The 25,059-nt window shown below is 39.9% G+C and overlaps 4 protein-coding genes across 7 annotated transcripts in view; 3 read left to right on the top strand and 1 right to left on the bottom strand.

Moving 5' to 3' along the window:
- Positions 1-108: 108 nt before the first annotated feature.
- POLDIP2 (DNA polymerase delta interacting protein 2) lies at positions 109-2,996 on the top strand. Of its 2 annotated transcripts, XM_043413143.1 has the most exons (7): positions 109-357; positions 424-667; positions 777-932; positions 1,024-1,123; positions 1,608-1,949; positions 2,079-2,284; positions 2,588-2,996. In XM_043413143.1, exons 2-7 carry the CDS (start codon positions 570-572, stop codon positions 2,697-2,699), a joined length of 1,014 nt encoding a protein of 337 aa, XP_043269078.1. In that variant the 5' UTR covers positions 109-357; positions 424-569; the 3' UTR covers positions 2,700-2,996. The 2 variants fall into 2 exon arrangements, with proteins under 2 accessions (XP_043269078.1, XP_043269077.1); XM_043413142.1 differs by having other exon boundaries at positions 109-667.
- Positions 2,997-3,641: 645 nt separating this feature from the next.
- Positions 3,642-8,735, top strand: LOC122406789 (bleomycin hydrolase). The gene is made up of 4 exons (XM_043412494.1): positions 3,642-3,817; positions 5,632-5,948; positions 6,536-7,363; positions 7,810-8,735. Exons 1-4 carry the CDS (start codon positions 3,808-3,810, stop codon positions 8,023-8,025), a joined length of 1,371 nt encoding a protein of 456 aa, XP_043268429.1. The 5' UTR covers positions 3,642-3,807; the 3' UTR covers positions 8,026-8,735.
- A 29-nt stretch (positions 8,736-8,764) lies between these two features.
- Positions 8,765-10,424, bottom strand: LOC122406790 (uncharacterized protein F58A4.6). Its single transcript, XM_043412495.1, has 3 exons — positions 9,710-10,424; positions 9,528-9,642; positions 8,765-9,157 (listed from the first exon to the last, which is right to left on the bottom strand). The coding sequence occupies exons 1-3, from the start codon at positions 10,069-10,071 to the stop codon at positions 8,885-8,887; spliced, it is 750 nt and encodes a 249-aa protein (XP_043268430.1). The 5' UTR covers positions 10,072-10,424; the 3' UTR covers positions 8,765-8,884.
- Positions 10,425-10,791: 367 nt separating this feature from the next.
- The window catches only part of slgA (proline dehydrogenase slgA), an 18,435-nt gene continuing 4,167 nt past the window's right edge, over positions 10,792-25,059 (top strand). The window contains exons 1-11 of one of the 3 annotated variants that reach the window (XM_043412486.1): positions 10,792-11,976; positions 21,487-21,695; positions 21,803-21,984; positions 22,462-22,526; positions 22,949-23,133; positions 23,348-23,350; positions 23,756-23,930; positions 24,207-24,317; positions 24,429-24,560; positions 24,666-24,865; positions 24,949-25,037. In XM_043412486.1, the coding sequence (XP_043268421.1) occupies positions 11,650-11,976; positions 21,487-21,695; positions 21,803-21,984; positions 22,462-22,526; positions 22,949-23,133; positions 23,348-23,350; positions 23,756-23,930; positions 24,207-24,317; positions 24,429-24,560; positions 24,666-24,865; positions 24,949-25,037 (1,678 nt within the window). In that variant the 5' untranslated portion in view covers positions 10,792-11,649. Of the gene's footprint in view, positions 11,977-17,850; positions 17,967-21,486; positions 21,696-21,802; positions 21,985-22,461; positions 22,527-22,948; positions 23,134-23,347; positions 23,351-23,755; positions 23,931-24,206; positions 24,318-24,428; positions 24,561-24,665; positions 24,866-24,948; positions 25,038-25,059 lie in introns of those variants that run through there. The other 2 variants (XM_043412488.1, XM_043412487.1) reach the window with 2 other exon arrangements.

Raw genomic sequence — 25,059 nt, 5'->3', positions numbered from 1 at the left:
ATCGGTAAAAAAGAAACTAATATTATCGGTATATTCGCTATAAATCGCAATACAGCAAGAAAATATATATTGCAACATTATCGAGCAAGCAGTAATAAATAATTAGCAAATCCAACGTGAACTCGTGATATTACGATCACGCAAATGCAGAATAAAATGATCGTAATAGCCGGTGCGTAGATTGGATTCCTCGTTTTTTCGTTTTATGAAGATAGCAGCACACGTTCTAAAACGCATGTGTCACCCATTCTATATATGAATAAAAACGGATATATGAAAGAGATGATACACTCGAAACACATTTCCTCTTTTGTTTTTTTTTTCGCGTATTAAGATCTCGGTGTGCCTAAAAATCAGGTAAATAACCCAGTGTTAAGCTTGCAAATCGTTGTGTTTTATAAAAAACTGATCGAGATGATGTAGGATGAAGAAAACGCTAAGGCAAAAACGAGACTCCTCGTCGACTGCCAGTGAAATAAACAAAACATTGGTCTTCTCAAATCCCTAACCTGTCCATTCAAACAAAACTCATTTCGGGAAATTACAAGCTCAAATAAACGGAATAAAAGATGGAATTAACACGAGGCTTTTTAAACCCAAAATTTCGAAACTCGATGCTCGTTGTAGCGAAAAAGTTTTTCAGCATACAAAGTGTAAAACGTGTGAGGTACGTTTTTTCGAAATTGCGCATTGCATAATTTAACGTAACATAACCTATGAACATAATTTTTATTTCTATTTCATTGGGATTCACGCTCTGAGTCGGGTTTTTGCAGATTGGCTGAAGTCGGAAAACTCGAAGCTCCAAAATTACAAGGAAAATACGATACTGGTCAATTGATTCTGCATCGTGTATTTGGCTATCGTGGTGTTATCCTTTTCCCTTGGTGCGCCAGAGTTTATGACAGAGATTCGCCGAGCAAAAAAGAAGGGTGAACATAATTAAATCACTTCAAAATTCCTTTTTCTCAGTCTTGAGGAATTTCAATCAATTTTTCGAATAATTGTTTTTTTTGTCCACAGTGTTGAAGAATCCAACTACAACAGTGTTGGGAAAGAAGTCAAAGGAAAGACTCACACTTTCTATCAAGTATTGATCGATCAGAGAGATTGTCCTTTCATCGTAAGTTCATAACTGTCTATTTAAAAATAAAAGCTGCAGCATATTCTTTTAATCCAAACAGCAAAAAAGTCATAAGTTTTCAAGAGTTGTAGTATTGCAAGATTTTTAATTTCTGTTGTAGCTTGAGACGCTTTAGCCTGCGTCGAGTCAATAAGACCCTGCTTTCCAATGTTCTTTAAGAAATTTGCGATACCAGAAGAAATGGCAGTTACTTTTCGGCCTTTCATTAAAGACCAATCCATAGCGTCTAATTTTTTTTTTATTTCAGGCGTCTAAGAGAAATGAAAGTACTGTTTTCAACTATCTGCCCTGTATTCACCCACCCAATAAAGCAGTCTTACTTTTACAGTACTTATTAAACCATAGTGATTGCGACTGAATTATTATTAAGATTTCATTTATTAAATTGAGCAGTTGATCGCTAACAGGTTAAAAATCATTGAATGGTTGGGTGAATTGAATTATTTTTGGTTTGTTTTTCCAGAGAGCTCAAACAGAGGCAGTAACGTTTCTTGGTAACCACGAAAGCAGCAGAAGTTTGTACGCTATTCCAGGCTTGGATTACGTTGCTCACGAAGATATATTGCCTTACTCAACAAACGACAAGACTGCCGTTCAACACGAGCTTTTTGACAAATTTTTAGCCTTTCATCCGAACAGGGATCCCCCATTCGTAGCTCAGGAAACGCTTACAGCGTGGCAACAAAAGAATCATCCCTGGCTCGAACTCTCAGACGTTCACAAGGAAACAACCGAAAATGTACGGGTCACTGTCATACCGTTTTACATGGGATGCAGAGAGAGTCAAACAACTTCGGTATATTGGGTTCGTAGAAAATTTCCATTTGCCAATATTTCCAATATTTCACCTTTCACTGAATTTCTTTTGAACTTGTTGCTATTTATAAATTTTAATATTTTGTGTAACTCATAATTGAACTTTTTTTTATCACAGTGGCGTTATTGTATCAGACTAGAAAACATGGGCGATTTGAGTGTGCAGTTGCGAGAACGTCATTGGAGAATATTCAGTTTGTCTGGAACATTGGAAACGGTACGAGGACGCGGCGTAGTCGGACAGGAGCCAGTATTGTCGAAAACGTTGCCAGCTTTTCAGTACAGTAGCCACGTTAGTTTGCAAGCTCCAAGTGGTCACATGTGGTAAGAATATCACTTTATAATCCTTTTGCATACGTACAGGAGAACAATTGTGTTGATGAAATTATTAATTTTTCAAATATTTATAGAATATTTCATTATTGCTCTAGAGTAATCCGTATGGAAAGATAATTATTGCTTACAGAATCGTAAATTATTTCGAAAAAGTTATTATTGAGTTACCATCTTTGATTCTTTATCACTTCCAATTCTTTTTTTCTGTTCGAATCGTTTTTTAGTGAAATTTACGTAACATATGCCAACCACGGGTTCGTTGATTAATTTTCCAAACAAATGATTTTTCAGGGGAACATTTAGAATGGAACGCGAGGATGGTTACACGTTCGACTGCAGGATACCGCCGTTCTCATTGGAATCGAAAGTCGATGAGTCCTCAACCCCAAACGTAGAAACGTAAAATACATTAACGTATGCTTGTGCGAAAGTAATGAAAGAATCGAACTCTTTCACACGATAAATGTGTAACATCTTTAACAAAAAAAAAAAAGGAAAATAAGCGAACTAATCTGAAAAAGTTACCCGATTCGTCCTTGGAGAATGAGCACGTGAAAATTCGTCCTTGACGAAATAAATATCCTTGGTCTCATTCTTTAAATGTATATATTCATTCTGCTAGGTGATTTAGTTTTGTAGGTAAGACTTTAAGTTGTATAGAACCAGTAGGTCAAGCAATAAATATTCTTTCTCGCGTAAACCCATTTTTTTCCATTCCTACATTCAATCACTGAATATCTTTCCTCAATATTTTAAATTCTAATCCCCTGCATCTTTATGACTGAACATGTCAAAAAGTACAGCAATTTTTTTCTATTTCTAACAGTGATTTTAACTTTCGTGAAAATTTAGTTTAATTCGTTCACTTAGAAAATGCAATGTTACGAAAAATTGTATTTTAGGAGCAAAAATTTATTATTTTTGTTCCTCAAGGCTCTGTTTCGTTACAATTGTTTTCGGTCCTTTGAAAATTTCGTTTTTCTGTATCATTCGTTTCTCAAATTGTTAATGGAAAAGCATTTTCGAAATTGATTGCACATTCTAGGTTTTCAGGTTGAAAATATACATTCTTTTATTCGAAATGACAAAAAATCGAAATGATTTCTAATTTGCAATAAAAAATTTTGAAGATTTCATATCTGAGAAGCCACGCAGATAATAACGAGTTCTTTCCAAAACCAACATATATTGACACAATGAAAATATTGGAAAAATCAATTGCCTCTTTATTTGCGGAAGGGGGATGCATTTGAAAAAACGGAAACGCCGGTGTCGCCGCCGACGGAAGTGAGGTCGATATGGTGAAATTTTCGAGCCGACGCCTGGCCTGATGACGTGTATCGCGCGAGTGTAGAGAGAAAAAGAGAATCCCGTAGAGTAGCCTGCAAGCAAGCCAGCAATCATTCTCTCTGCCAGACAAGGAGTGCAAAGAGGCGTAATTCTCACCGGGCTCAGACGTACATTCTCATACGGGCATACAAACAAGTTTCCATCAATCGAAGAGAATCGTAATGGCTGAAAGTGAGTACTATTCTCACCTGTTTTGTTTGTTTTCTTGACTTTGTTGTGTCTACGAAGATAATTGAGTTTGTGGAAGAATGAATGATAAAGCAATTGTTCATATAAACAAAAAATTTTAGTTTAAGTTAAAAGAGAATTTGAGTATAAAAAAAATGTAGAAAATGTGAAGTCAACGGTAATGGAAAAGCTTGCTTTATTTTTCATGAAAATTTTACTCCCTCCCTTTGTGTCTGGATCGTAAAATTCGGGCTCCTCCCACGCGCAAAAACATCACTCGAAAAGTATTCTTTCTTCTTTTGTTTGGGGCTCGAAAAAAATAAGAATGCTTCGCGGAGTGTAGACGCAGGATACGCTCTTGCGAACGAAACGCTCTTGCGAACATATAAATAGGTCAGGAAACAAAACACAAGACGCGGCGAAAGGGAAAGTGCCGCAAACAGCTGGGCGCTTTTTTTCGTCCGGTCGTGTTTACTCTGTCCACTTATTTATTTTTTATTCTCCTGACTCCGTGCTCGTGAAAGCCATTTTGACTCTTGAGTCAAACGTCACAAAAGGTAATATCGGATTTCGTCTAGCGTCGATACATGGACGGGAACAAAGAAAAAAATCTCGTTTTACACTCGTGTTTATCAACCGCTCTGTAAAAATCTTCGTGACTAAATATTCCAATCAAAGCCTGCTGTGATTTTGCTCAATTAATTTGTCCAGCACTTTTCGGCACAAATAACCTTTTGGACAAGTGAAATTCAATTTTTATTATTTCCCGAAAAGCATACGATCGATTCGCGGTGTTTTTCAATCATCGAGTGCCAGTCGCAATGAGTTGACTGCTCTATATTACTTTTATTTTTAAACTTTTCACATATTCGTGCACCGATCACACCGCTTCCCGGAATGCCGGAACGCGAGCTCGAAAATGGCGTAACTTTCAGACTCTCTCGCCTTGATATCATTGGAACCAACTTATTTTTTCTTACCAATTAATATTCCTGGATCATCAACGAGTACAAAAGTGCACAGACTCGATGCCCTGTCGTGAATTATTTATCCGAAAAAAAATTCCGCTCCCAAGTTTCGCCATTTTTAAATTCTTTTGTTCTGTCTCATATTTAGAACTCAAACATTGCTTTCTTCGAAATTCTTGCTTCCAAACAACATTTTTTTGTTTCGTCGTACTTTTTACTTTCTTTTGTCGTCTCGAAGAGTCCTCCTGGCCGTTCAAACGATTCGCTCTGTATATTCACTACGCAATCGACCAATCAACGGTTCGTCGAATTCTAGTGTCAAATTAAACGTTTTCTTTCGTTGCGAGTCAAGCTCTTCGAAAATTTTGTGCATACGACCACAGGGCGTTTCGTGACTGGCATTCGTTCTTCGAGTCGAAATGTGGATGACGAAAAAATGATGAGCAAGCGTCAAATTTTTAGCCACAAATGTTTTCTCTTTCGTAATTTTCTCAAATTCATAAGAAATTCTCGTTTTGCTTGTATCCTCAAAATCTATTTTGATAACTGACATCGATTTCATTTTACTCTTTATTTTGGTTATTCAAGCTCATCTTAGAGCATCGATTTTTTGGATTAATTTTATTTCATTAGAAATGAATGTTTGAAAATTCCTTTGAAATTCGAAATTATTTGAAAATGAAAGAAATGAAAAAAATAAAGGTTACGAATCGCATTTTTTTCGGACGTTCATATTGTACGGAAGGAAAATAAAATTGCGAATCCACCTGTCATTTTTGCAAACGCTCCTGTCTTTCGTGACGATAAGATATAAAAATAATCTCTAAAATTTCATTTTTATCTTTACAGCTGTAGGCGTCCTGACTGCGGAGGCGATAGCGCAAATGCGCGAAAAATTTTACGCCGATGAGAGAAATATTCAAGCGCAAAATGTCGTCACAAAAACGGATCCCTTCGAGGCCTGCATTTCCCGCAGAAAAATGCAAGAATCCCATTACGTTTTCGAGAAGAAAATTGACCTGGAGGGTAAACCAATTACGAATCAGAAAAATTCTGGCAGATGTTGGATTTTCGCGTGTCTCAATATCATGAGAATTCCATTCATGAAACGATGGCATTTGGAGGAATTCGAGTTCAGTCAGACCTACCTTTACTTTTGGGATAAGGTAAACAGCATTTTCAATGTTGCAAAACATTGCAATAGGATAAAACAATCATCCTCGAAAGAAATAATTCGAAACGGTCTGTAAAGAAAACGCTTTCTTCCAGTTTTCATTTTCAATCCAAAACTCGTGATCAGATTCGATCTCGAATGGATGTCAAATAAATTCTCTCAATTTTCTGCACTCGTCAGAGCTTAAGATCAGTCGAGATCCCACTACAAATTTCCGAATGAAATTCTTCGCGATTTGTCATCGTTCGAACCGTGTCGAAGGGTTTCAGTTTCGAAAATTCGGGGTCCAGTGTCGTGATTGAGCCACACTCTTGAATATCTTCTTCGTCGACTCAACTTCCCTAGCACTCAATGTCTCAAATGGTCGTTACGAAAAATTGACGAGTTTTTCAGGCTGGGAGTCTCTTTGTGAGGGGTGAAACGATTGTACGATGAAAAGCACCAGAGATTGAAAATTATTCGGGGTCATAAAAGGGGAAAAAATGAGCCATGAGTTCGGGAGTGAAGTTACAGAATGTTGAAAAATAAAATGAATGGAGTTGTAAAAATAGAGTAACGCGTGGTTGTTTCTTCTTATAGATCGAGAGGAGTAACTATTTTCTGCACAACATAGTAAAAACAGCACGAAAGGGTGAAGAAGTGGACGGTCGGCTGGTATCATTTTTACTGAACGATCCAACGTGCGACGGTGGACAGTGGGACATGTTGGTGAACCTGATAAATCGTTACGGTTTGGTGCCAAAGACATGTTTCGCAGAAGCATGGACGAGCGAATCATCGAGCCGTATGAACGCGATATTGAAGTCAAAGTTGCGAGAATTCGCGAAAGAGCTTCGGGATGAAATAAAGAAAGATTCGTCGGAGCAGGTAATAGAGGAAAAAATAGCGGAACAGTTGAACGTCGTGTTTCGAATCGTCGGTATCTGTCTGGGTATACCGAGTGAAAAAATAACTTGGGAATATTACGACAAATCGAAGAGCTATCGCTCGGTCGGGCCGATCTCTGGATTGGAGTTTTATAAACAATATGTCCAGCAATGCTACAACGTAGACGAAAAAATTTGCCTCGTCTCGGATCCGAGGCCCAGCAATCCTTATGGAAAGCTCTACGAGCTCGATTACCTCGGCAATGTCGTTGGCGGTCGTAAAGTGTTGTACAACAATCAATCCCCGGAAATTCTCATCCAAATATGCGCCGAAAGCATAAAGAAGAACGAGGCCGTTTGGTTCGGTTGCGAAGTCTCCAAACGTATCGCCTCCAAGGCAGGACTCCAAGATCTCGAAATACACGATTTCAAAACCTTGTTCAATACCGAAGTATTCATCGGCTTGTCCAAAGCCGACAGACTCATTTACGGCGATTCCATGATGACTCATGCCATGGTTTTCACTGGATTTTCCACCAACGTAAGTCACTCTTCCTTCGAATCCATTCCAAAATCTTCATTAGATTTTAATTGCTGGTTCGAATTCAATTATTTAGTTTGAGTGATGTCCACTAAAAATCACCTTTTCGTATCCATCTATGAAAAAAATTCAAAAGACGTAAGATACTCAGAGTTGAAAAATAGGAAATTCCGCACAGTGCAATTCGTTTTCATTAAAAACCGACCATCTCCAAAATTTCACGATAATAAATATTCAATAATTCAATTGTCATCGAATTGTAGAGACAAGATGTTTCAACAAGACAAATATAAATCGATTAATCAAAACAAATCTTTTTTTTTAATTGATTAAAACAGATTTTTTCTATCCGAGTTTTATAAAAAATAACTTGTTCCTTTGTAAGAAATTCACATTGATGAAAATGTTGCAACATGAAAATAATAAAAGCATTAATTCATTTCCAGAATCAGGGGGAAATCACAAAGTTCCGTGTTGAAAATTCCTGGGGCGATGATCGAGGTGAAAAGGGTTATTACGTCATGACAGCCGACTGGTTCAAAGAATTTGTCTTCGAGATTGTAGTCGACAAGAAATTGGCGTCACCGGAAGTGATGGCAGTTTTCAAGCAAGATCCGATTCTCTTACCAGCGTGGGATCCCATGGGAACATTGGCTCAGTGATGAAGCCTCGAATGAAATTTTTATCGACCGTCGAATGAAAAGTTCGGCACATTTGTGGTTTCGAGAAGAACAAATTAACGGTCGTGTAATTGAAGTAAATCTCGTGACTTTGAGACTTTTTTTATTAGTGATATAGCAATAAGCAATATGCAGGTTTTCATGGAACTTTGTCAGTCATTCTCGTTTCATTGGCTCATTAGAAAAGTTGGTGAATGAAAAAAAAAAAAAAAAACAAATGGTCAATTTGATCCGGTGGTTATTCATCTAGAACGAGAGACTTAGATTTCAACTGCGAGAATGAAAAATACCGGATAAAACCTTCATTAAGTCCTAATTCATAAAAGAACACGTGAGTGTTCGAGACTTTTCCACATTTTATAGTTTTTCAAATAAAACCATAATTTTAATCCTCAATTTATTTGCAAATTATCACGACGAAATCATGCTAAAAAATATACTCTCTTTCGATAATCGATCACAATTTTTTAATTTCCATGTATTTCGATCATTTCGGAAGGGAAACGAAATTATTAAAAGTTGAAGTATCAAATTCTACGGATAAAAGTTAAGGAGGAAAAATACCACCGCTACAAACCGGAGAGAAGTTAGTCTTAGAAGAGCATTTTAACTCGTCGCACCATTAGTAAATAAGCCACATTTATAGTTCAGTGTAAAATGTAAAAAAAAAAATACAGACACTGAAACTCGAATTCTGAAAGATTAATTCACAAATTCCTCATTTCCACATCTTGCAATATTTAATTTCCATACCTAACATGGTTTCATTATTTATTTACAAGCTTACAAAATTCTTATCTCCAAATTCCATCGAAACTGAATATATTTACATGCTTCTTAATCACTTTCCCAACTTTTTCTTCTGTTCCCTTCGTAACTTGTAACAATAACGCAATTTTGACCACACCCCCTGACACATTCTTGCCAATAAAACGTCTTTTTGCTCCAGAGCAAACTTGAAAATGCTTTGAATGATAATTCTTGGAATTTTGAGATTACCCTGTTGGATCATACTTAGGGCTGCATATAATTTGCATCTTGCAATTAAGAGAGGATCTCCTAATTTCAAGGCAAGCGTAAATTGATGCACTGAAATTTTTCCTGCCATTTGCGCCTGCACATAAAAAAGATCAATTTTTATAAACTCGTTATTTTTATGATATTTTTTTCATTATGATTATTTTTATACATTCCTAATGTTTCTAATGTTTTTTTAAAATTTTTTTTACTAAAAAAATTCTAAAAAAATTGAAAGACAAAAAGTCGAACAACTTAAATCCTTACGTCCAATTTTCTGGAAGAAACTTATGTCACCATAAACTGTCTATTGAAATAGTGAAATTTGGCTCTACAGATTCACTGAAAATGCTACAATACACTTGTAAAAAAATCTGCTATTTTTTGACATGTTGAATCACAAAAATTTATCCAAGAACTTTCTGCGACAATTTCTTTATCCCAAATATGTTATTATAAAGACTTACACAGTGCTGGAACTGTTCTCCAAGCGCAGAAAAAGCACCACCCAATGTGGAAAGCCAGGACATGGCATGGCTGATTTCTGCTTTCTCCATGGCCATGCGACTTGTTCTTTCGGCCCTACAATATTTTACGTGGAATAATTTTGATTTCCTTTTTTGTTAGAATGACAACAAATCATTATTACCATCTGTAATCGAGAAATTGTTTGTCTGGTAGTCTCAATTTGATAAAAATCACAGGAATTTCATCATGAGGAGCTGCTGATGAAACCAATTTTAAAAGAGGTACGATGGCAGATTGACAGTAAAAATTTGACCGCTTCAAGGTATCGACATAAGCGGAAACAGCATAGGAATTAATTTGTCTATCATTCAAATATTTTGGCGCATAAAATCGTGCCTTAGATCCGTTCCTGACGGTTTCATTTGTAGATTCATCGTTCAACTTCTCTTTTTTCACATATTTATCAATAAATAAAGGGCTGACGATTAAATCGTCGTAAACGATTTTTTTTGAATGCACAACTAAACGCAATTGATTCTCCATACCGTACCAAGTAGGTTAATTCGATGCTTCGAAATTAAATTACTGATCAAACCGAAATAATTTAAATTATTTTGATTTAATGGGAACAACCGGCGAATAAGTGGACTTAGAGATTGATAGCCGTTTTAAGGTTAGTTTCGTTGATTGATTTAATATAAAAAACTCAACGATCTGATAACAGGGACTGATGTCGTATTTCGTATTAGACAATTTTTAAAGTACACGAAAAACAATGCTGCACGACTCATGATTTCGAACGTTCGTGATGATAATTTACTAAGACTCAATTTTCCAGATATTACAATCTCTCTTCGTTGTTATCCATTTTGAATAGTTACTAGTAACAAGTAACAGATTGAGGTAAGGTTAGTGAAAAACCTAACCTTGGTCAAGTATAAAAACGCTGATTGGACGATAAGCAGCGTCACAGGGAACGCCTTCACGCGCGTGAGTAAATCGAATAAGCTTCAATTTAAGATTCCCGCCACGCTGTAACATATTGCTATCTATCGTGAGTAAGACGAATCATTTGTCACGATGACGCTGAAACCAACCGTGCTGCTGGTTATGCAGTTATCATTCTAGCCGATAAAAGCAGGCGAAGCAACGGCAACCAATCAAAATCCACAATTCGGTCAATCCCTTGAATCTCATCCAATGGTGGAGTACACTAAAATTTCGACCACATTTCCTGGATAATTCTTCGATCGAAGAGAGTGTGAAGGGAGAGAAACTTACAATTGAAATTTGATTTGACACGTTGCTTCGCTTAGGGAGGGGGAATTTTAATTGTTTGTGATAATTAATGTTTCGGATACAGGCAGTTCACGTCATTGCGTAAAATAGCCGGAAGTAATCGAGAATACGTCATCGAAAAAAGAGAAGCGTTTGACTTTTTCCGTTGAGCGAGAAGCGAGAAGCGCTTGTACTCTCCCCCCTCGCGCCGTGCCTCTTTTCCCCGGCACCCCCTCGCCGCGAATTCTCGTACCGGCTGCGTATTTCGTGTTCCGTTAACGGGAGAGGTACGAGTTTGAGCGAGGCTCTATTGGGGCCTCCGACGTCGGCCGTGACAGGTTGGAATCACCCCGTTCCTCTGAATTAGAATAAATCGGAGTGTTTCATCGCAGTTGCAAAAAGCCAAGGTTCTAATTAGCATATCCACGAGAAGTGATCTCTCATAATTCCTTAAAAAACAAATTAACACTCAAACGTCGTTTATTTATACAAATAAAGAAGTGATAAAATCCGAAAAATAGAATTTTCGTGCGGGCAAAAGAGGAGAAAAGTTCAGTTCGCGCGTCTCAACGAAAGCGGCCACATTTCTGGCGATAAAACCATTGGAAAAATCGCATTCGTTATTCCGAAATTTTCGATAAGTTATTCTAACCACGGCTCGATCGAGGACAATCTTTAATTTCCGAATTTTTATACACGTGACAGAAACAGAATTTTAGACCTCAATCTTCGCGCTCGCGGTGCAGAAAATATACAATTATACATATTTACATAAATAAATTAAATTAAATATATATATATATATATACACACACCTATATATATTAGTTAAATATCACGGTTATGGCGTTTTTGAGAACTGTACCACGTTGCTGTGTGGGGAGTAAAAAGTTTAGCAAGTGTCTACCATTGAGAGCCGGTCCAGTTGAGAATTCGGCGAGGCCAACTGTGCAGCTGGTGCAGGTGTTGGCACAAGGATACGCGAATTTTTCGACCTCGGCGAGTACCGCCGAAAAACCTACCCCAGCTCCCCGACAAATCGATCCCCTCGATCTTAAATTCCATGATCCCGTCGCATCTTTCAAGAGCAAAACCATGACCGAACTTATACGTGCTTACATCGTTTATCAAATATGCTCCATCGAATATATCGTCGAGAACAACATGAAGGTTAGTGCCTAATTTTCCACATTTTTAATATTTTACTTTTCCTCTTACGATTATTTTTCACCCGTATTTTTCTATTTGTACCGTTTTTTTCATACGCGCGTTAATCTCTCCCCGGCTTTTCTCTTTATGTATAAATATATTTGAACACACGCGCATACATGTGTATGTATGACGTTTTTGCCTAATATAATTTCTCGTCCCGTCCGGGCTCTTGACTCGTTTCGGTCTCGGATCCTCTTGTACCGTTTTGCCGACACCTATTATGTACTTAGGAGGATGGATCAGTCGGTATATCGCAACGGTGAGTGCGAGAGAGATAGCTGCAAATTTCGAAATCGAAATTCTTTGGCACAGTTTGACCGATCAAAAAAAGGCTCTGTCAGTCGATTTTTGCCATCGTTCTGCGTTGGCTGACAGAGCCTTTTTTTAATCAGTCAAACTGTGTCAAAGAATTTCGATTTCAAAAATTCCAAGTGAGATTAGTCGACTGATCCATGCTCTTAATCCGTGCCTGTGGAATGAAAAGCGATGAACCCAGCAGCGTGACGTTCCACAGCTACGGGTGAATATTCTAAAGGCGTATCTAACGCGAAAAATAGACGATTTCAACGGCTTGTCTTACGATACGTCATGCATATTTATCTGTTCATGGATTCGCAAAAAAAGGACAAGGACGCTTTACAAGCGTCCTTGTCCCTTTTACTTTTTGGAAATCCCTATATACCTGGTGCCATTCTTTTGAAATTTATAGCTGTCGCGCTTTCAGTTTCCGTTGAAAAATTGTTGACCGTTTAGCTCGCCATTAAATTCCCATGAAGCCCATTGATCCTGCGTTTTGACCTGTTTACCTCGACCTCGAGTGTCATGGCGTCGACGAGTTCGCGCAGCGTACAAAATTACGAAACGTCTTAGATTTCCAGTGCAATTTTGAAAATTCTAAAGAATCTCAATTATCCAACGAGTATATTTATTTCAAGGAAAAATAGTTGAAAATTGCTTCTTGCAGTGGCTTCGTGACGTATCGATATTTTTACATTTAATTGTCCCAATAGAAAAAAACTTTTCTTCCGCGTAAGAGGGAGAGAAATAGACAAAAAAATTCAATTACATACGATCTTGGAAAAAGGCATGGGAGAATTTAGAGAGCTTGCATCGCAGTACCCCGAAAAAAAGACGAAATATTAGACGCTCAAGGTTACGACGTCGATTACTTCCAATTGACAAATGAGATTGACCGATCTGTCGTGTCATAATTGTAAATAAAAGAATGTGTGCAAAAGCAACGAATTTTTCTTTTGAATCGATAATATTGCGCTCCATGTTGCAATATTTCAATGTCATCTCTATTAAACGATCCGTTATCGCGCACGACGATAAATCCGTTGTTACAGCATTGTTCGTAACGCTTTTCCCCATTTTTTACGCAGTCAGAAATATATGCGTGTGGCAGCCCAAGACATTTTTCATTAATGTATTAATACTTTACGAGCCACCCGCCCGAAATTGTCTCGAGACGAGACTGAACTCGCGCGGGGAAGGGACACGAAAAAGGACGAAATGGGAGAAGCGGCGATGCGCGCGCTTCCGTACGTTCGACAGCAAGAGTGGGGGCACGCCAGAACAGTTTTTCTCCTATCGCTGCTTGAATTCTGAGAAAATTTAGCATTCCCGAAAAAGGAATTAACCGAAATAGCTCACTTTTCAGAAAAAAAATCAACAACTTTATTTTTATTTGCTTTTTGATGGTTTTTTCGTAATATTATCGTTTTTAAAAAAAAATTTTCTTTCAACAATGCATCGAGACGTCCGCTGTGCAACTATTAGCAAAACTCGAATCTGTAAAACGTGTCAATGCATTTTTTTCACATTCTTCAACGTTTTCTCAACACCGAAATTATTCTTCTCCCTTCGACCTTCAATTCTGCTTCACCCACAGAATTCTAGTGCCCCAAATAACAATATTTTGATTAGATCAACATCTTCGATCTGTTGAGATTGGTAAAAGGTCAGACAAAAGGTTTTTCTCAAGTTCTCGTTTTATACGAGCAGCAGAACGAAGAGCTTGGCAATGTACGCCACTCGCGTCATATTGATTTCGCTCGGGGTTGGACAACATAGGCGCCGCTGAAACGTCCAACCACGTCGAATACCAGACTCCGAGCAATCTTTGCCCTCGTAATTTTTTCCACTTCACACGGGCTCTCTCCAAACGTCTATTCTTTGAGGACGATTCGACTTTGTTTCGTAAACTCAATGGATTTGGCGAGTTCCATTTACTTGCAGCGTCGATGACTCGCTGCTGTTTTTTTCTTCAGCTTTTTTTCGTTTTACGCCAACTTCCGAGTTTCATCATTTCTCCTTGCAACTTTACGTTGCGACTGCGCTCACTTTTGAGTTTTTGAGTTTCTTTATTATTTCGTGCAAATACGAACCGATGCTTGATCGAATGTGAGAAAAGCGGTATTCGATTTTATTATCGAGCGTCGCTTTTCAACAATCCCCTTCACATTTTTTTCCCCGATCAGATTTTTCGTATGGATTTCTCGAGGCTTCCCTTGCCTTGCGTTTTTTCGAGGGCGCATCTAAAATGACGCGCGCAGGCGTGCACATCCAGGAAATTTCCAACGTCCGCGTGGAGAGTGCCAGCGGAGACTTTTTTCCCCTTCAAAACCAAAAGACTCGAATATCAAATCGAGGAAAAAGACGCTCTCTTCAATTCGTAAATCTAATAAACTCCTAAACTGAAATATCGCCGAAAAAGCGAACGACTCGCGAGCGTCATCATAAAAAAAGTTTTTTCATCCCTCCCGGAATACTGCGAACCGTCAATTTTCATTTCATTCCGTTCACCGTGAACTCGAATTTTTTTTTTCAATATCGCCTTTGTTACGTAACGTTGCTCAATGGGGTCAACCAATTTCTGCAGTACCGTGCGCCAAGCTCAATTCGGATCTCGTGGTCGATCGATTTTCCGCCCCCGCCCATCGCTCGTATCCGTAGCATACCCGTTACTTTGAACCTCGGTGCAATGGACTCAAAAGCAGCCCTGAGGGACAAGAGAGTCGTGAAATTCCTTCAAGTTTACCAAAACTTCCTGCATTTATTTATTTTATTCCAAAAAAAAGTAATGATAACTTGGAAAATTTCATGATTTCAGTTCGCCTTTCCATGACTCGTAATTCAGCGTGAAATCGATTGTCGAAAGAAAATCGTTCGGAAAGTACGAGAATAAGTGGCAGAAGGAAGATCATAGTTTTTATCAATTGCTCGAATTTTTATCGTTTTTGAAAGTCGGTGAAAAAAAGGGGTCGATTCGTAATATTTTTAAGGGATTCTCGACGCAGATGAAATCAATTGGGATCGGTTGTCGGAATCGATCGGGATCGAATGACGTCTCGTGTGTCTCGGGGAAAAAATGCGATCGGTATTCACCGAACGAAAAAGACAAAGAAGGGAGAAAGAGCGAGAGAGCAGTGGAGTTAGAAAAACAAAGCAGTGTACAAAAAGGAGGGGGGGGGGGGGGATAATGATGGTTGTTACACGGGAACGCGGGTTCGTTCCGTGACGTAGGTGAACTTAATATTGATTTTCCGAGGCTCGTTCTGTAACAGTATAGACTCGACGTCGTCTCCGCTCAACGGCGCCGCCGTTACGAATCGGCCGGTGTAATGCTACAATCTGCACCACCGGCAATCACACATTTTCCGGTATCACGAGCCGAACGAATGATCGTATTGTGGACGCGCGCACGAAATGTCGAAAGGCTTGAAAGTGCGATTGAAATCGTATTTTTTGAGCGTTTCCACGATTTCTGGCTGCTCTTATTTCCCAATGAAAAATAAAGGTCTACTCGCCATTTGTGCCGAGCCCGCCGAGAGGCAGGGCTTTTAAAAAGCAGAGAGCGAGAAAGAAAGAAGGCGAAATAGAGCGCGCTCCTTGCGACGAGCGTGCTGGAACAATGTCGAGACTTTCTCACTCTCAAACTTCTCGAGTGGTGCGCCAGTGTCCTGATTTCACGACTCGACTTTTTCCCTCGTACTCCGCCCCTAAAACCCATCGAAAGATGCTGAGCGTCTTGGAATGGGGGGGAAAATATCGACGACGAGAATCGAGCTCGCAAATCGGTCAGCCAGATGTCAAGTTTCACTTTTGTCACCGAATGCAAGCAACAAATAGAGTCCGCTGTTTATTGGAAGCACCGAAAATCGAAGGATTTTCAAAAGTCCGTTGATGAAAACAAACTCTGTCGATAAAATCGAATTTCATTTACACTTTTGATGAAAAAGTAGTATTGTCAAACGCCTCCCCAAGTCCAGCCAGTCTACGATCCGCGTCTTGTGCATTAGACGTGAACTTGAGTCTAGGAGGAGAGCCATTGCCACGAGGAATGACCGAGATCTCTCGTGAGAGTACAAGCCCAGACACCCGTCCAGACGTGTGGAATACGCGATCGTATTCCCTGAGTCATACACGAGTCTCGAACACTCTCGCACGAGCGGTGAACATACGTTTACAAATTTCTACTCTCATACTTTCATATAAAATCATATAAATATGTTTACACTTGGGGCTCGATACTGTCTCGTTATAAGACGATCGCGATCGTGTGCCTGTACGGGTTCTTATCGCTCTCGTTACGTATCTCACATAACGTACTTAAAGCGACGAATGTCCTCTTTTCAAGGTGCAAACTCTCAGCGGCTCGTTCGACACGCTGAAGCTCCATCGAACGCCAATTATTCTCGATCTCGCGAGTTCTGTAAGAATTTCTACACTTTACGCGAATTTTATTGAGCGAATTGAAATTTCGTTGAAAAATAATCGTTTCGGTGGTACAAATTTTACGAAATTTTGTCCTCCCTCCATTTTAGAGTGTCGTACAAATGTTTGTGAGGAATTTTTCTATCGAGGGTGTCCGAGAGGACTCAAAATCGTCTCAGAATCGTTCGGTAAAGATTTTTGTAAATTTTGACCGAACAAATTATTACTCAAGAGTCGTAAGCCGTCGACACGTGTTCGGGTCGTTGGTGATTCATGAAAAACGCTGTTGAACGAGGGCACCGAAATCCTCGTCATGAATATTTCGCAGAGGAATATTGTCAGGGAGAATGAGCGAGAAAAGAGCTCGAAAATTGCGCTCGTTTGGCATTTCCTCGATTCTTCGTACAGCGTCGTCGGAGAGCGCAGTGCACTGTGCGATACAAAAGGAACGGGGTCGACGCCGGCCTGGCAAAACGTGATAGGATTTGCCGAGACGGACTCGCACGTGCTAACTAATCCGCCCAAGGCCGTCCGGTTCGCGGCGCCCGACATTTTTTCCAGCGCGAGCGCCACTGGCCGCGACTGCGATTCCTCGAGGCGTTTCGCAGGACACGAAAACTACCGCGTCGAAGTGAGAAGACGTCGAAATTTGTTCGATCTCCGCGAGATCACATTCGGGATGAATATTCTTTGCAAAGCAGTTCGAAACAACAGGAAAAAGCAATTCATAATAAAAGTTCCTTCGCCGTGAAAAACGTTCGTAAAACGAACGGGACGTCGAAGTTGGAACGAAATTATTTTTCAGTTTTTTCGATCGCGTTCGTTCCCACCAGCATCTGCACAATTTTAAGCATGTTTTCCCCTCTCCGCGTCTCTTCGAAGCACAAAACCACGTCGATGTTCTTCGAACCGCTTGGAAAAATCGAAACTTTCGTACTATTTGTGATCACTGTCAGCGGGAAGCCGTGGTAAAACAGTCGGACGTGTGACACGAGAGAATTACCTAACCTAACCTAGCCTTACCTACATGTGATCACGAAGGCTTACGAACAGATTTCTCGGATCTTTCAAACCCGCTCGGATAGGATTCCGTTGGAATATCCAAAGCACACGAGTAAAGAAAAATCAGTTTATTTATCGCTGAAACATTGGTCGGTGAGTGGCGAGTCGAAAGGACGTTCGAGCCTGAATTTCGGAAGGAAAAGGGCTTGGGATTCGACGCGTGCAAGGTAAAGTTGACGGAGTTCATCAAACCTGCGGAGTCTTCGAGTCTCCCCTCCTCATCGCGAGGCCTTCGCAACTGCTGCTCTCTTCATAATGAGAATAGTCTATGCTGGCTTTGCTTCGTGAAATATCCGGGCGAATAGTGTGCGCCTTGGCAACGCGTTTATTACCTCGATTCGTTGCACCAGCTTCCCCAATGAATAACTTCGCTCCTCCGTTACGATTAATTTATCATTCGCGTCGTGTCTTTCGCAACGTTTTTATTGAAAATCTCAATTATTTCGAGAGTACGAAAGACCCGAAAAATCGTCGGGCGCCCCTATAAAAATGCTCGCTTCGATAGCACCGTAGAAAATTCTCGATCCGGAGACACTTGAACACACACAGAGAATTAGTCGCGGCTAGCAACAGCTCCGTACCTCAAAATAGTGTCGCCACGTACCGTTTGTGTTGTGCTCTTGATAAAAAGGAAAATAAAAGAAAAAAATTCACACGAATCGACTCTCGTCGCAGCGAGAGAGCGAGAGAGGGGCGGGGGGGGGGGGGGGGGGAGGGAGCAGCGAAGTGCTTTGCTACGGTTCCCCGAAAACGCGTTGTTAACGCAACTAAACGAGGAAAGTTGCGATCTTTTTCGTTGATTATTTTCAGTTCACGGGTCTCGCTCTCCCCCGATTAAAATGTTCGTTATTCTCTTTCAAATCTCGGGGCTTGACGTAAACCAGTATCGCCCATTTTCCGCCTTTTTTTTTGGTCCAATCACGAAAGTACGAATGAGCAAAGGAGACGAAAAACTGCAGTAGATCATCTTTCGTCGACTTGTCGAATAATCGAGGGAAAAACGCGGCTATCAATAATTTATTGCTTAATATATTGAATTGGGAAGTTTGCAGGCTTTTCAAAGGAGCCGAATAAGTCCGATCGAATCTTTCGCCACATCGACAAATCGATCTTTTTCACATGGCACGGGCCCTTCAGAAAAGAGCCCAAACGCTCTTTAGTAACAAGGAATAAATTGGAGAGTCAAGAATTTCGATCTTTTCCATTTTACCATTATTTCGATTTTTCTTTTACTTGAGCTGATAAATGTGCAAATATTTGAAACGAGATTTCGCAGTGTTTATTGCGGCTCAACTCAGAAGGGGCCGCCGCCTCGTTCCGTCGAAAAAATAATGTTGGCAAACGGCTCATGACAATTGACAGGAATCAACGTTGTTTACTGACTTATCTGCCGACACGCGAGCCCTCGTTGGCCCGACGACTGAGGAATCTTTCCTCCGTGCACGCGCTACCCTCAAATTCGTTACAAATTCGTTAATCTCGTACGCGCCTTCGCGTACTCAAAATAAATATCAAATGTGTAAAATTCGGGACGTTATCTTGGCAAAGCACACACTCGTAAAGCATCAACGATTTCGTCTCTCGTCCCTGGGTTTCTCGCCCTCGTAGGAGCTCGTCCGGGACGTCCCGTAGCGTCGCCTCTGGGCCCTCGATCTTCGTGAGACGATTCCAAAGCTCGTTTATCTTCACTAATTAATGCAGTTTTTGGGCCAATATTTTTCGTCGTCAATCATTCTGAATTTGCTGTCATAAAAACCCACGATTACCATAATCCAGGTTCATTCCCCGCGTGTATTTTTTGCTTCCGGTTAATTGTCATCGGCTTCCCGTGACGACTTCGGCACGCCGGTGTCTCGAGCTGACGAGTACGACTTTTGGTGAAAAGTCGGCTGACTCACCGCTGGGAAACGGTCCGTCAGATAATTTTCCGGAAAGCCACACTTCTCAATAATATTCTCATCGCGAAGTGACTTTTCCGGCTTTTCGAGAGTCGCGCCGTCGTGATAAGATAGAATTTTATCGAAAGGGAGGCAAATCCGTTTGACAATAGGCAGGAATTGCAGCATGATCAACTCGTTAAACTAATCGAAAATCGAATGGAGAGATAATTGCTTTAATGTACGATGAGAACAGAAAAAAACATGTCGACAACTGTCTTCGAGCAACTAGAATCGTGGGAGACGAAAACAATCCGCGTGCTGTTGCAGCTGCGAAAGCGCGAGAGCAAGAGAAAGAAAGAAAGTTCGTAGTTTCGTTGATTGAAACGAGCGACGAGCACGGAGCGAAAGAAACCCTTAAAGATTATTCGTTCTTCCATCAATCTTCGGGGCCCAGTGTCGGCAAATAAGAGTAACGAAGACAATCGCCTTCGCTCCCTTAGCAATTATTTTTAGATGATGATTAAATGATGAGAGCGCCCCGAGAGTTTCCATCAATTGAACGAGGCTCTTCTCTCGCTCCCGTTTGGCACGAGTTTCAGAAAAAACAAATTCCTTGTGTGTTCGTCACGCCTGAAAAATCGAGTGGTCGAGCCTCTCTGCTCGTCGTCACTTTTCGAACATTCTCTCCTCAAAACGACCTTCGCGACACGCAAAACAACGTCCAGAGTCCAGTTATTTCTGTAAATAAAAACGAGCTGTGCAACGAGGCGTCAAGCGTCGTTTGGCAATATTTTTTTCCCTCGATCATTTTAGCACGCTCGAATTTCGTTGCAGACCCAAAAAATTAACAAAACATTGCTGGACAGAGCGAAGCAACTGTCCGTACTCGATCATTCGAATCGTCCGAATTTTTCTCATTTTTTTCAGCCGTTTGAGCATTTTTATCAATTCCAAATCGTGGGCGAGCGACGCTTCTCCGTTCTCATTGTTCCTCTCTCAAATACACTCCGACGAGGGGATTGTTGCGTTGGAGAAACGCTCGTTACTCGCATCCGTTTCTGGGAAAGCGGCCAAGTGTCTCAGATCATATTTCCCATCTCCCTAATAGTCTAAACTTTATTGGTAAATAAATCAGTTTAAAATAATCGTTATTTATGTGCAAGCGCTATGGAAAAATAGGAAACGACGCGCAATGCAGCACTTCAGAGAGGGAAAAATTTTTCGAGTTCAACAATTCCCACCGACCATAAGCCTTTTCCTTCGCGAATTCATCGAAAAGAAATTAGCTCCAAGATCACTTTTGTCCCAAAAATGAAAAAATTTTCGACAGAGTTTATTTTCTGTTTCGTAAGTCGTTGTACCCGCAGGCCAAAATTTAACGCGTTCTAGAACCACATTCCTTGACATATTCAGTGGGTAATAATAAAACAGTTATTAATAAATTGCACGTTACGAACTACTCGAGGAAATCCACGTTTCAACCTCTTCCAACGTACTCTCACGCTATTAAATTCGTCACTTCATCCCATTGGCATTCCATTCATTTTCTCACCAAGCTACTACTACGATAAAATTTGGGGTTCGTCTCAACAGAGTTGTGTTTATTTCAATTTTATTGCAAGATCAACGGCCTCAAAGCTTTCATAAAAATCGAGACAAAACGGCGATCGACGCTCGACGTTTCGCGTCATAAAATAATGTCCCTTCCATTAATGCGCCAACCTTCTATTGCATAATTTCGAGATTTTAAACGACTGAAGTGTCGATAATTGTTTGATTAATAACTTTATCGTTTTTATGATTACAGTTTATGAAACTAGCAAAGGCAGTGCTTGGAGAAAGGCTCTTTACGGTTTTGATGAAAAGCACGTTCTACGGTCACTTTGTCGCGGGCGAGGACGAGGTCAAGATCAGGCCGACGTTGTCGAGATTACGACAATTTGGCGTAAAACCAATTCTCGATTATTCGGTGGAGGAAGATCTCTCGCAAGAGGAAGCCGAGCGTCGCGAAGTCCAGTGAGTTGAATCAATTTTAATTACGATTTCAGTGGGTTGGGAGAAAAAAACAGAAATATTGTGAGCGCGGTGAATGAATGATTGAAAAATATTATTCTCAATTACAGAGCTTCGGTATCGGAGGCAGGGGACGAAAAGAAAGAAGGGACCTTGAAAAAGTATCACGTTGAAAAATCGTTCGCTGATCGACGATACAAGGTCGCGTCGGCGAGAACTTATTTCTATTTGAATGAAGCCTCCTGCGAACGAAACATGGATATTTTCATCAGGTGCTTGGAAACGGTCGCAGGTGAGGAATCAGTCGGACTGTTAGAACGAGCCCAAAACACCGCTCAGCTCGTTGCCAGAATTTCGCTCATTCCAGTAATTAGTTGAGATTCGAAACATCTAATTCCTCATTCGAAAAGTTCGTACGTCACGAATAACGAGCTCAATACGAAAATAGCTTGATTTTTCGTTACGCAATTTGCAGATGACGATCGCGAGGGCTTGCGAGCTAAATATCCCTGTGAAGAGTTTGAAAATCATTTACAAGTTGATCCCAATCCTGGTGAGATGCCCACTTCCCTTACCTCCGAATTGTGTATCGAGTAATTCAATATTATCCTGTTAAATGTGTTGGTGTTTTCTATGATTCCATGCTCGCTTTAGGAATATTTAACTAATTTCTGATGAACTATTTCCCGATTTTCCTTTTCCTCAATCATATGCATTCGCGGGGTTTCCTAAATATTTTCATAATTTCACAAGGAATTTCGTATTTCAGGTGCATCGATGGGCGTTGGTTTCACCGCAGTAAAATTGACTGCTCTCGGCCGACCTCAACTCTTGGTAAGTAACGAGAAAAAAAAAAATAAAAAATAAAGATTAGTCCGTATTGGAATATGAGCAAAAATAATCCATCAGCATATTAATAAAACTTGATATTAAACAATACACATGAGAGCGTGCTCGCAGTCCTATAAGTTTGTTTATATAACGAATATACAGATCAAGAAAGAGGTCGACACGAGGCCCTTTGTCGTTAGAGTCAGAGTCACTTTTTCGACCTCAGTTAATCGATAGATCTCTTAGAGTAAAGTTCATTGAATAAAATATATAATTGCTCTGCTTAAACTTTGTGCCATTTATTTCGAAACCTGCTTCCATAATCCAATAGTCCGAATTTGATCTTTATTTTGGAAAACTGATTCTGCTTGAATGATTTTTTTTTCGCGTGAACGAATTATCATTGTTTGTTTACACTCCTGCAGCTTCAATTATCCGAGGTGATTATGCGAGCTCGTCAGTACATGTCGGACGTTGTTGGCGGTGAGGGCGCTGTATTAGCTCATCATGCGAAACCCGATGACTTCAAGAAGAAATTCGAAGAGGCTCACATCACGGACGCAGCTCCGGTACAGAAATTTCTTGATAAGATCCAATCCGACAAAGAGGGGTACGTTGAAGTTAATTTTTATAAATGATTTTCGACGAAGGAGAAAAATGAAGAAATTCAGTACTAAATGATGAAAAAAAATTGATCGTTACTGAAAGAAACGCGAGGATAGAGAAGATTTTTACATCTTACTTTCCATAGCGCTGTGTATACTCAAATAAATTTCTCATTTCATGATAACGTCGTTGACCGTACCGCGTTCTTGGATTCGCAGAAAGTAAGAAATATGTGCATACGTTAATACATAATGTAGAATTGTTTATTTGAATATTGTAGTGCTTTGAGGAAACCGACGCATGCAGCATTGCCACGCAGAACTGCAATTTGTTTTTATCGATCCATTTGTTTCTACAATTTTGTTGAATTATTTATTGATTTCTATATCCGTGCTAGAAAGATTTATTTTTAGCTATACCTTCGTTTGGACATTCCCGAAGCTTCGGAGTTTTTTTTCTATTAGGTAAAATCAGTTGATTTGAAACAAAGTTCCCTCTTGTGCTGTGAATCGATGTTTTCCCGAGTTGACCGTATTTTCCAGCTGCCGATATTTAGATATGATCGTTGAAAAAAAAACTATGATTTGTCTCGAATGAATAATAATTTTGTGCTCACTTATTTACAGCGTCATTCACTTGTTCCCCTGGAGCGGTATTCTCGATGAAAATTATGAGCTGAGCGAGACCTTCCAAGTGCCTGACATAAAAACTGGAAAAATGGTCAGATTGATGACACAGCTCACTGCCAAGGAGGAAGAAATGTTCAGGAATATGATAAGAAGACTCAACAACATCGTTTCCGTAGGTTTACACTTTTTTTAAAAATACCTTTTCGAGGAGAATTTTTCACAAAGATTTGCCAATTTTACTTTCATTTATTATGCGGAGTTGTAGAAAAATTATAATTTCTCACGCAGTCTCAGAAACTTCTGTGCTAATCGTTTCGAAGAAATTCCTAGCTCAGTTTATTCTGTTCGAGTAAAATCACGCAAATACAATTTTTTGTTTTTTTTTTTGCAAAGAAAACCGAATTTCGAAAAAGGAAAGTAAAAGCTAATGCGAATGATTTAATAACAGGTTGCAGACAAATTGGACGTTCGTATAATGATCGATGCGGAGCAAACATATTTCCAGCCAGCCATCTCACGATTAACGTTGGAGATGATGCGCAAGTACAATACGAAGAAGGTAATCCTCATGTTTGTTATAAAGTATCATTTTCACGTGTCTATCATTGCAGAGTTTAAATGCGGTGAGGGAAGCTCTCAGAGGCTGTGACCGTGGTCTATTTTGTCTTAGGCTGTCGTCTTCAATACGTATCAGACGTATCTCCAGGAAGCTTTCAACGAGGTGAAGACCGACCTTGAACAGGCCGAGCGTCAGAACTTTTACTTTGGCGCGAAAATTGTTCGCGGTGCTTATATCGAGCAGGTTTGGAATAATAACGATTTTTTGGAACAATGACAAATTGATTTAAAAAATGAAACCTTCAGAAAGAGGAGCAATTTGAAGCTCAAACTTTGTTCGTTATTGTAGGAACGAGCACGAGCTGCAGCGATGGGTTACGCCGACCCTACCAATCCTACGTACGAGGCAACGACTGAATCTTACCACAAAACCCTTATGGAATGTTTACGTAGAATGAAACAGTACAAAGATAAGGGAGAGGATCCAAAAAAAATTGGTATCATGGTTGCCTCGCACAACGAAGACACCGTTCGATTTGCGATAGAAAAGTAATTTCTCACTCATTTCTACGAAGTCATCAGTTTCATAGTTCCACGGAGCAAAGATTTTATTTCATTTTAATCAATTTCAGGATGAAGGAAATTGGCATTTCACCCGAGGATAAGGTCATTTGCTTCGGTCAACTGTTGGGAATGTGCGACTATTTGACTTTCCCTCTCGGTGAGTATAAATCTTGACGTAA

Source organism: Venturia canescens, chromosome 2 (genome assembly GCF_019457755.1).
Source record: "Venturia canescens isolate UGA chromosome 2, ASM1945775v1, whole genome shotgun sequence".
NCBI classification, from domain to species: Eukaryota; Metazoa; Arthropoda; class Insecta; order Hymenoptera; family Ichneumonidae; genus Venturia; species Venturia canescens.
The sequence above is the reverse complement of the archived record's forward strand: the minus strand, read 5'-3'. Positions and strand labels throughout refer to the sequence as shown.

Bases quoted from the DNA above. Each gene is read 5' to 3' on its own strand.
- LOC122406790 (XM_043412495.1), bottom strand. From the start codon at position 10,071: ATGGAGAATCAATTGCGTTTAGTTGTGCATTCAAAAAAAATCGTTTAC. The intron at 9,643-9,709 runs GTAATAATGATT...AAAATATTGTAG, and splicing joins CAATTTCTCGATTACAGATG to GGCCGAAAGAACAAGTCGCA. The intron at 9,158-9,527 runs GTAAGTCTTTAT...TTTTATGTGCAG, and splicing joins GAGAACAGTTCCAGCACTGT to GCGCAAATGGCAGGAAAAAT.
- LOC122406789 (XM_043412494.1), top strand. The intron at 5,949-6,535 runs GTAAACAGCATT...TTCTTCTTATAG, and splicing joins ACCTTTACTTTTGGGATAAG to ATCGAGAGGAGTAACTATTT. The intron at 7,364-7,809 runs GTAAGTCACTCT...ATTCATTTCCAG, and splicing joins TCACTGGATTTTCCACCAAC to AATCAGGGGGAAATCACAAA.
- POLDIP2 (XM_043413143.1), top strand. From the start codon at position 570: ATGGAATTAACACGAGGCTTTTTAAACCCAAAATTTCGAAACTCGATG. The intron at 1,124-1,607 runs GTAAGTTCATAA...TTGTTTTTCCAG, and splicing joins AGAGAGATTGTCCTTTCATC to AGAGCTCAAACAGAGGCAGT. The intron at 1,950-2,078 runs GTTCGTAGAAAA...TTTTTATCACAG, and splicing joins AAACAACTTCGGTATATTGG to TGGCGTTATTGTATCAGACT.